Raw genomic sequence first — 11,162 nt, 5'->3', positions numbered from 1 at the left:
GTGACACAAATAGTTAATGCCCAGTGGCTACCTGAAAGATGGGTGGTTTGAGTCCAACCAGAGGCACCTCAGAACAAAGGCCTGGCTGGCGAACTACTTCTGAAAAATCACCCACTGAAAACATGACGGAGCACAATTCTACACTGACAAGCACATGATCGCTATGAGTCAGAACTGACTTGACCACAAATGGTATCTTGTACCTGGTGTTTGTCACGCCTGTGCCCAACAGTGGTAGGATGGTGCTTGTTAGCAGTTCACTAGGGTTAGCTTGGTATTGTTCCTGGTTGCCCAGCATTCAAGCTAGATTCTCTAGCCATCTTGGGTTTCTGTGAATATGGCAGGTGGCAAGAGAAGTATGATACTCAGATCTTTCAATGGAGAACTTGATGTAGCAAATGAAATCATTCAACAGCATCCAGATATGGTGCCTTGGGATCTGCTGCAGTGTTAAGAGCTGAGGACATGCTCTCCCCAAGGAGCCCTAAGCCAATAACTGAGCACACTGGAGTATCAGGGCTTGTCCATTTCTATCCAGTGCAGGACTCTTCAATGGGCAATCTTTGTGCTGGAGCTCTCTATTGGGCTGGCCAAGACTTTCTCAGATCTGCATTGAAGTCTGAGGTTCTTCCTACCTGAACCTCCTTCCTTCCTACTCTCCTTTCACAAGTGTAAGACCTGCAGCAGAACCTCAGATCTCTTGTTGCCTACTCCTGCTTCCTCCCTCCTTTATCTTTCACAAGTGTTATCCTCAATAACCACCACTCATCTGTCAGTTTGTTGTACCATGGTAGCTTGCATGTTGCTATGATGCTAGAAGCTACCCCACCACCAATATTTCAAATACCAACAGGGTCACCCATGGTGGACAGGTTTCGGTAGAGCTTCCAGGCTAAAACAGACTAGCAAGAAAGGCCTGACAATCTATTTCTTAAAATAAGTCAATGAAAACCCTATGGATCACTATAGAACATTGTCCGATATAGTGCCGTCTAGATTGGAAGCACTCAAATTACACAGTGGCCATTATATATCAAGTATCACAATGACTATGAAGATGGTGCAGGACCAAGCAATGCTTTGTTCTGTTGAATATGGGGTCCCCATGAGTCGGAGCTGACTCATTGGCAACTAACACAAAAACAATCCCCAATAAACCACTTGTATTTCTAAGTCCATCTTGCTATCTGCTTCTTGTATAACTCAAATTGACACAACAACTAACACTTTTAGCTTTCAACACCCCTTAACAAATGATTTTTTTGCTTAATCTGAAAGTTGCAGTTGAACACAATCTAAGAATCTGGTCTGAATTAGCATCTTTGTCCTTCTCCCCATCCACAGTTACTACTGAATGAGTGAGCCTGGGCAGCCATATTTATACATGTGTTCTTTGACTAGGGTGTTAAATATAAGCCAATCAGGGGATCTTTCTTAAGAATTTAAAGTAAAGAAACTGCTTATACGGTAATGAGAACTGGAGCTGCAAGTTCATATTTAAGGTTGAGGCCAGAATCGGCACCATGCTAATTTCAAGCCTGCTATGAGGAATCAGAAACTAAAGTCCTTAGAGAGGAAGCTCATCTGCTGTAGATAAGGAGAAACTAGCAAAGATGAAAAACTACAGCATTACAAAGAAACTGGCTGTTGGATGACTGTACAGTTCCCTCAATCCTGGGTGCGCAGCTGGTTGCTGGGCTCCTTGAGGCCCCTCTGTGCTCCTACATCAAATCCCCCAAAATTAAAGCCAGTTTGAGTAATAAAATGGTTCCCAGGACAACCGCTCAAAAGCAGGTTTCTCCACTCATTCATCTCAGCCTGACCTTTTTCTTTTTCTGGAAACAGTAAAAACAATTTAGAGTTAATAGCAAATGGAAACCTTTTTGTTCTTATCCCACTGTCTGCATCATATAAGGTGACATAGCACAATTGAGGTAAATGGTCTTGAATAGCATAATGCTAATACTTTCTTTTTTCTCCTTTTGCTTTGTATTTCTAGTCTATGTTCTCACAAATCCACTAAAATCCAAAGTACTTTGAGATTTCCTTTTCTAAAATACAAAATGCAAGTGGCCAGACAAACTCCGAATTACAATTCATTTCAAATATTGCCTATGAAACTGACAACTATAAACATAGCCCAGTGCATCTGATCTTAATATTAACAATATCCTTCAGTAGAAAACAAACACATACAAAAAAAAAAAAAAAACCAAGGTGTCAAGTTCGGGACACTGCAGGCACTTAACGTTTATTGCTGTTAAGTGTTAATGCTACACAAAGCATTAACTTTGACAGCAATCGTTGAATTTCAGATCTTTCCAGATAAACCAATTATTTTTTTTTAATAGTTTCAAATGTGTGAGATCTGTCAGGTCGATTGGTTGGTGAACTTTCTGTAGAAAGGCTCCGTGTTTTAAATTTGCAACTTCTCATTCTCTATTCACTGGGTTGTAGTTACCTAGTGTACTTGATTGAGCCTCGGGACCATGAAGCAGGAAAATACAACATTCTAGAGGTCCTTCTTTTGCTCCTAGAGTACTTATACTTTTTATCTTATTGGGTTAATTCCTTACCCAGTGTAATCTGGACCACAGAAATATCAATATATGAAACTAAATTTAATGAGAATATCACCTGTTTTAATGGTTGCAGCAGTATATTGACAGGGAGCTGCCAGAAATTCAAGCCAGACTCAAAAGAGGACATGGAACAAGGGATATCATTGCTGATGTCAGATGGATCTTGGCTGAAAGCAAAGAATACCAGAAAGATGTTTACTTGTGTTTTATTGACTACGTAAAGGCATTCGACGATGTGGATCATAACAAATTATGGGTAACGCTTTGAAGATTGGGAATTCTAGGACACTTAATTGTGCTCATGAGGAATGGGTACGTAGACCAAGAGGCAGTCATTCAAACAGAATAAGAGGATACTGCATGGTTAAAAATCAGGAAATGTGTGTGTCATGGTCTTATCCTCTCACCATACTTATTTAATCTGTATGCTGAGCAAATAATCCAAGAACCTGGACTCCATGAAGAAGAATGGGGCATCAGGACTGGTGGAATACTCATTAACAACCTGTGATTTGCAGATGACACAACTCTGCTTGCTGAAAGTGAAGAGGACTTGAAGCACTTACTGATGAAGATCAGACTACAGCTTTCAGTATGGATTACACCTCAACATAAAGAAAACAAGGATCCTCACAACTGGATCAATAAGCAACATCAGGATAAATGGAGAAAATATTGCAGTTGTCAAGGATTTTGTTTTACTTGGATCTGCAATCAACACCCGTGGAAGCAGCAGTCAAGAAATTGAACAACGACTGGTCTGACAGAGACTGGAGGAACCCCCGAGACTATAGCCCCTGGACACTCTGCTAACCCAGAACTGAAACCAGTCTTGAAGCCCACTTTTCAGATTAGACAGGCTTATAAAACAAACAAAAAAATAACACAAGTCAGAAATGTACTTCTTAGTTCAATCAAATATACGAGACCAGTTGGACAACTCCTGTCCAAAAGCAAGACAAGGTAGGAAGGAACAAGAACTGGATGAATGGACACAGAGAACCCACAGTAGAAAGAGGGAGCATGCTGGCACATTGTGGGAATTGCAACCAGTGTCACAAAACAATATGTATATACACTTTTGAATGAGAAATTAATTTGAGCTGTAAGCTTTCATATAAATCATAATAAAGGAAAAAAAAAAAGATGAGGCATGCAAACAAGCAAGCACATAGGAAAGGGAAGACAGCACATGACAGCCAAGGAACCTAGGAGTGGAAGCTGAAAAGAGACAAGAACCTTCCCCCAAAGCCAGCACCCTGAATTCGAACTCCTAGCCTCCTAAACTGTAACAAAAGAAATTTTTGTTCATTAAAGCCAAAAAAGAAAGAAAGAAATCGAATGAGGTATCGCATCAGGCAAATCTGCTGCAAAATGCTTCTTTAAAGCAAAGATGTCACCTTGAGGACTAGGTGAACCTGACCGAAGCCATGGTATTTTCAATAGCCTCATATTCATGCAAAAGCTACACAATGGATAAGGAAAACTGAAGAAGAATCGATGCCTTGGAATTATGGTGTTGGCGAAGAATACTGAACACACCACAGATTGCCAGAAGAACGAACTAATCTGTCTTGGAAGAACTACATTACCAAGCATGAAGTCCCTCTCCAGGGACTGGTCCCTCCTGATAACACGTCCAGAGTATGTGAGGTGAAGTTTCACCATCCTCGCTTCTAAGGAACACTTTTCTTTGGTAAAGTTGTTGTTGTTATGTGCTGTTGAGTTGGTGACTAATAGCAACCCTGTAGGACAGAGTAGAACTGCCCCATAGGGCTTCCACGCAGCTGGTGGATTCAAACACCTAACCTTTTGGTTAGCAGCCGACCTCTTAACCACTGTGCCACCAGGGTTCCTGGTAAAGCAGAGGGTCAGTGAAAAAGAGGAAGACGCTCGATGAGTGTCTTCACACACACAGCACAGGGGATGCAACAATGGGCTCAAACATAGCAATGATTTTGAGGATGGCACAGGACCGGGCAGTATTTTGTTCTGTTGTACACAGGGTCACTATGAGTCGGAACTGACTGGGTGGCACCTAAGAACAACAACATCACCTATTTTATTCTGGTTGACATCCTAAATTTATCGAAATCATTTTATCTCACTCAGAATGAAAATAAGCCAAGCCCACCAAGAATAATTTCAGACATACTCCAAAAGCTTTTGACTCTGTTAGAGTCTAAAGATTTTGGAGTATGTCTGAAATTATTCATTATCCATTTATTCACAGGCATTTAAAGAAATTCTTGACCAATAAGGTTTGAGAATTTAGAATATTGTTTGGTTATGACTTTTCAAAACACAGCTAATAAAAATATTTTAATGAGCTAATTTGGAGGCTCTGCTTTTTTTTTTTTTTTTACTTGTAACAGTTTCTCCCCGAGTCCAGTCCCCTTTCCTTCTAATTATCCTATCAAAGTCACCTTCCTAAAGCTCAACCTGGATATGGTTCCTTCTATGCCCAGAAATCCTTATGCCTCCCTACTACCTGTGTGGTGCAAATGGTCAATGCATTCAGCTGCTAAGTCAAAGGCTAGAGGTCTGAGTTCACCCAGAGGTGCCTCGAAGAAAGGTCTGGTGGTAATACTTTTGAAAAATCAGCCACCAAAAACCCTAGGGAGCACAGCGCTACTCTGATACATACAGGGTCGCCATGAGTCGGAGTCGACTCAACGACAACTGCAAGCGCCTACTCAGCCTGAAACTCAAGGCTCTTTGCCCCTCTCTACAACTTCTTTCCCACATCTTGAAGTTAAGCCAACTTCAACTACTTTCCACTCACTGCTCTGGACTTTGGAGCCCTGGTGGCACAGTGGTTAAGAGCTCAGGCTGCTAACCAAAAGGCTGACAGTTCAGATCCACCAGCCACTCCTTGGAAATCCTATGGGACAGTTCTACTCTGTGCTATAGGGTCACAATGAGTTGGAATCAACTTGAGGGCAACGGGTGTGGTTTGGTTTATGGGCCCTGGGCTTTCCAACCTCTATGCCTGGAATGACTATCCCCAAGAGAGGCTTATCAGACCACCGCTCGTGTCTTGCTAGTCCAGAGCCTACATCTGAAGCTCTCTCGTAGCATTATCCTGTCCTTGGATTCTCTTCTTTCATGAGGCTGTAGGCTCTTTGAAGACAGCTAGGTACTTGGATTTGAATCCTGCACTTTGTTTTTCTATGACGCCAGGCAAGTTATTTACCATCATTAATCACCGGCTTCCCCAAATGAAAAATTAGTATAACAATATTTCCTCATAGAATTGTGGTGAAAATTACATGAGATAGGAAGTAGGAAGTGTCTGGTCCTCAAACATATTAAAGAATTTGATTTTTTTTCCTATCAAATTCTAATTAGTCAATTTAGATTAGAGCTGCCTGTGGTAAGACAACATGTCATGTCTTTTACTTTTTTGGGGGGGAGGGCAGGCTAGTCAGAATCAACTCGATGGCACTGGGTTATAGAACATAAATGCAAACATTTGAATATTTCACATTAATTCTTATTTTTCTCAAAGAAAAGCATTACTTTAATTATTCTTCCTAGCAATGAAGAGGGAAGGAGAGAAGCATGGAAAGAGAAAAAAAGGGAGAGAGAGGTGAGGAGTGAGCAAAGCAGGCAGATTGGGGTAGGGAAGAGAGAGAGCCAGAGGGAAAGGTAAAGAGATCTGATGCTTTTATGTAAGAGAAATGGAATGTTATTCAGCTGAAAACACAGAAGTGCCTCCAAGATACCGTATTTATAAAACCCCATTCCTTCAGATTTCAGAAATACTGTAAACACATCAGCCTGCAGACCAAACAAGTGTTTCCCAACTACTCCCTGCTGCCGCTCCCAAAGCTTTCTGAAATGACCTGCCCATAAATACTGCAGATGAGCCCTAAGCAACTGCTTGTCTGTTTTCTTAACACGGCTTGGCCAGGAGTTGTGGAGGTTGGCTCAGCAGTGCCTGACCAAAGCGCCTCACAACTTAGCACTGGGCAATACACTTTGCTGATTGGGGCTGTGAGCCAAATTGGGCCTTGGCTTTCTGAAGAAAAGAATTATCCTAAATAACCACAGTGAAAGGAAGAAGGGGAGGTTCTGTTCTAGTCATGCAAATGAATTTGGCTAAATGCTATCAAATTTAAGCCTCCGACAATAAAAAAAAATAGACACCATAAATTCGAGAAAAACATCCCAGCTCCTAATTTCTACATAATGTTACTGATTTGGTTCCCTTTTGGGGATGCTGAAGACTTCCCAAAAAAGCAACCTGCATTACTTTTAATCTCCCACAGAGCTTGGCTCTACATCAGTCACACTAAGAGAATCTAAAAACCTCAAAACGCATTAATCTCCAGTGAACTAGATTTTTGTAATATATTTCTAGTGTTTTGGCAAAGTACTCCCATGTCACTAACTTAATTGGTGGCAGGTTATTTTCCAGTTGCCAAATAAGCTTTTCCTATTGAAGAGTCCAAAACAAAAACATTCACTCATAAAGGAATTTAATAATTTGGAACATGAACATTAAGTATTTATTTGAAAAACATTTTCCATTTAAGTTAAATGGCAAATCAGGTATAGTAGCTTCTTGCTACTCATTCTAATTTGCACTCACAGTCATTTTTATTCATCATATTCAAAGACATTGCTACAGAAAACTATTTCACAAAGTACTCAGAAAAATATATACAGTCTCTCCAATAGAAAGTTAATTAAAATAACAAAGCCAGGTGATATAAAGATGAGATATGAAACAAGTTGACATGTATAAACACAAATAAATAAATCTGTACATATGAGTCTTCGCCAACAATGGACAAAGAAAATCTACATGGCAAGCCAGGGTAACAACAAAGGAAAATATCTCAGGATCCTAGAGTAAGACTCTATCTAACACGATGTAGTTTAAAAAAACAAAACAAACAAACAAAAAAAAATAGTCTCTGAATTGATACTATTCTCAAAGTTAGGTTACACTACATTGTGGGTGTTCCACTAAATTCATGTCTTAAAGGCAGGCAAAAGCTGTTTATTTGGAACTGAAGGTAGAACTTGGTTGACTTTTTCATCTATTTGCAAATGTTTCTATTCAGCTGAGTCTTCATTTCCTCACCTGGATACTGAAAATTTCTGAAGTGGAGCTGACATTGTTGTCAAATATGAAAAAAAGAAAAAGTTTTCCCAGATCTGGGTATGATTAGAAACCAAAAACAAAGTCATTTTTGAAGTGATGCCTTAATTACTATTAACTAAGTAAGCACTTTGTGCATAAATCTCAAAGGAGAAAGCTAATTAAATTCTATCATGTATCCCTAAGGTTTGGGGGAAAGTATATAAATATTCAGTGAATATTTAGGACTAACTTTCATCTATATGTAACCTCCGCCAAAGTAGCCTGTAAATATACACCTATAGAAAAGGGTCTGGCTCTACTATAGTGAATCTTACAGACTTTAAGATTTCCTACTCTCTTCTTCTGAATACAACCCTCCCCTGTTAAAACCAAGCTGGGTAATGCTTATGTCTTCAATGGTGGTGTTCCAGACTACTGCAAAACCGAATGGTAATAAAAACTCACCACCACATCACGTCGTCTTTCCTCCGAGCCTGGCAAATAGCTTCATGATGGATAAGTGAGAGACCCGTTGACGTGCTGCGTAGCCTGGAAGCTCTCCTACGTCTCATACTGAGAGCTAACTTTCTATGCAGAGCGAAAGGCCTCTAAGTGCTCAATTCTGGCCTCCGCCTTTCAGCAGATTGGTTTAACCAGTTATTTCTTCTTTTTTCATCACTTACGCTGCAACCTCCCAGAGCCTGATGTTTCCCAGAGCAAATGCAGAGCTTTCTACTGGACGGATTTCTAAGAAACTGGACACAACTCCATCATTTAAAAAAAATTAAAATGTGGTCTCCTATATATTCACAAGCAGGAACGCACTACTCAGGATAGTTTGAGAGCTACCTAAGCTGCTTAATTTTATACATGGCTTGTGTGCAGCAGCCTAACCCATAAATAACACACTATTTCTCCAGCCAGACCTCCTCAGGCTCTTACATAATACATTCAGAGGACTTATGTACAACTAGATTTTAGAACAGGAATTGTAGACTCGCATGTTTGACCTCTTGGTTATGATAAATCACCTATATGTCTCAGTCTCTATTTCTCGGAACAAAACTCTTGAAAGGGGAAGAAAGAGGCTTTTTATTTGTGTGATTGGAAATGTTTCAGCAAGGACAGGACCATAAAGCCTTAATGACTGCATGTCTCCTAAAAGGGAGAGAGTATTGTACACGTGGCAGGCCTGCTGGAAACTCTCCTTCCTCGCATGAGCCTGTGGGCTCAAGACACATTAAAAGAGCCAGAGCAGAGGCAGTACAAATTCATTCTTAAACACCTATTGGGAGAGCCACATTGATGGAACATCAACCCTAGACTTGACTCAAATGTATAAGATTCAATTCTAATTAATGATGATTCTTAAGCCTGGTGTCTTGGGTATCTTTAAGGCATATGAAGGATAAATTAAAGATTAGAAATTTCTATAGCCTCATTTTACCTAGGCCAAGATTTTGGGAAAGGTTTCTTTCTTAAGTTGTGGTCCAGAATGTTCAGCATTTGGTATGACCAAAAACCTTTTTAAATCTTTGGGTCAGACATTAAACATTCTTTTCAACATGTGGCTGAAATTTCATTGAAAAAGAGAAAATGCTACTGTGATAATAGAAACCAGTACTGGGATGGGACTTACGGATATTTGAAATATTTGTGTGCTTTTTATTGTTGAGAAAGATGGAAGAAATAACTACATCCAAATCTAGCTATTAGGTGGGGGATGAATGAGCTCTAACCTAGGGTTAGTTTTACCTTCACCTCTCCCTTGTCCTCTGGTTTTAATGTTCCCCTCTGAGTTCTGATTAGTCTGACTGAATTTTTTATATATATATATATATATATATATATATATATATATAAACTCACATTCCTTATAGCTAATGAGTCACATTTCTGTCTGGATGATGGTTTTAGAGATTGTGAAATACTTCCCCATGGAAGAAACACACTGAGCAGGTGAATTTTGCCTTTCACAAAAGCCTTCTTAACAAAAATATTCCTCATAGAAATGCAGTTACCTAGGTACTAGCACATTTGTATCTTTTTTTTTTTCCACTGCATACAGATCTCCACGTTTCTACAGGGTAGTTCCTTCTCTTTATATTACAGACATTAAAACTTCGTGCTGTGGCTGAAAGTGTCTGACATGATGATATTTTTATAGAAGTTATCTGAATGGGTGTTGCAATAATCCTTGACCTTATCAATGACCTGATGGACAGGGATGATTGATGTTTGTTCTCCATCAGCATGGGTCAGTTTTGATGAGGACTTTTCCATGAATGCACTGTCTGCAAGAAAAGATACAAAAAAATTAGGCTGCGAGAGGAGCCAGTGACATGCCTGACGAGCTGGTGACATGCCATACTGAACACTTCCATTTTTCCATTAAAGAAGTACGCAAAGGAAATGAAGCACTGGCTCTTTCTTAAGTGGGTAATATGCAGCAATAAAATTCCAGGTTTTTCATCTTCAAAGTACATTCCTAATATTCACTAAATGTTAATTTGCCTCCTAGTAATTTATGTTGGGGTTTGTTTTAAGAAATGTTCTCATAAATGGTATTTTTTTGAAGAGTTAACAAATTAAGAAAATCAGAAAGTTACTTCCAAATTAAAAAAAACCAAACCCACTGCCGTTGAGTCGATTCCGACTCATAGCAACCCTATAGGACAGAGTAGAAGTGCCCCATAGAGTTTCCAAGGAGCGCCTGGTGGATTTGAACTGCCGACCTCTTGGTTAGCAGCTGTAGCACTTAACCACTATACCACCAGGGTTTCCGCTTCCAAAATATATGTGACAAATGGCTCAAAGAAGAGGTGATGGATTAGAGAATGAATTAAAATATTCTCAAAAATTTATGGAAGAAATAACATGATGTCTGAGAGATGTTTTCAAAATAATACAGGGAAGGTAAGAAGGGGATAGGCTTATAAGAGTTGATAGGCACAAGCTGATTAATTATACTAACTTCTCTAGTTTTATATATGCCTGACATTTTCATAGTAAAATTTTTTTATAAAAGTAAAATTTAAAGGATTTTGGAGAATAAAAGTGAACACAAATAAACGTGAAAGGCTAATCTGAACACATTTCCTCATGGTTTTTAGCTTGTGGAATAACTGGAATATAAAAAAAAGGCATCTTTTAAATTTTTTTTTAATTATAGAAATAAAAATTCTTTTCATCAAGAACACTTTGAATAAAAATATATCTGTTTTATGAACTACGCTACAGCCTCAGGATAATATTACTACAGACAGCAATAATATCAGAGCAATTTATATATAATAATAATAGACCACTATATTTTAAATTTCTGTTCTGAATTTTTCAGTGCTATATTGTTTTTCTAAACCCCAAAGCTTTCTAAAATTGGCTCAGATAGTGCTCTGAAATTTGCTCAAGTGCCATTATCTATAAATACATATAGTTGTCTTCATGTACCCTGGGAGCATCTTCTAAGTACCTGCCCTCCCTCC

The 11,162-nt window shown here is 39.2% G+C and overlaps 1 protein-coding gene across 8 annotated transcripts in view; it reads right to left on the bottom strand.

Moving 5' to 3' along the window:
* Positions 1–6,691: 6,691 nt before the first annotated feature.
* ADGRG6 (adhesion G protein-coupled receptor G6) overlaps positions 6,692–11,162 on the bottom strand; it is a 163,038-nt gene continuing 158,567 nt past the window's right edge. For 3 of the 8 annotated variants that reach the window (XM_010588758.3, XM_010588804.3, XM_023553142.2), the window contains one exon: positions 6,693–9,971. In XM_010588758.3, the coding sequence (XP_010587060.1) occupies positions 9,793–9,971 (179 nt within the window). In that variant the 3' untranslated portion in view covers positions 6,693–9,792. Of the gene's footprint in view, positions 9,972–11,162 lie in introns of all 8 variants that reach the window. The other 5 variants (XM_023553106.2, XM_023553184.2, XM_023553220.2 and 2 more) reach the window with 2 other exon arrangements.

The sequence above is a fragment of the Loxodonta africana genome, chromosome 1 (genome assembly GCF_030014295.1).
Source record: "Loxodonta africana isolate mLoxAfr1 chromosome 1, mLoxAfr1.hap2, whole genome shotgun sequence".
Taxonomy (NCBI): Eukaryota; Metazoa; Chordata; class Mammalia; order Proboscidea; family Elephantidae; genus Loxodonta; species Loxodonta africana.
Note: the sequence above shows the minus strand (reverse complement) of the source record. Positions and strands in the feature narration are given on the sequence as shown.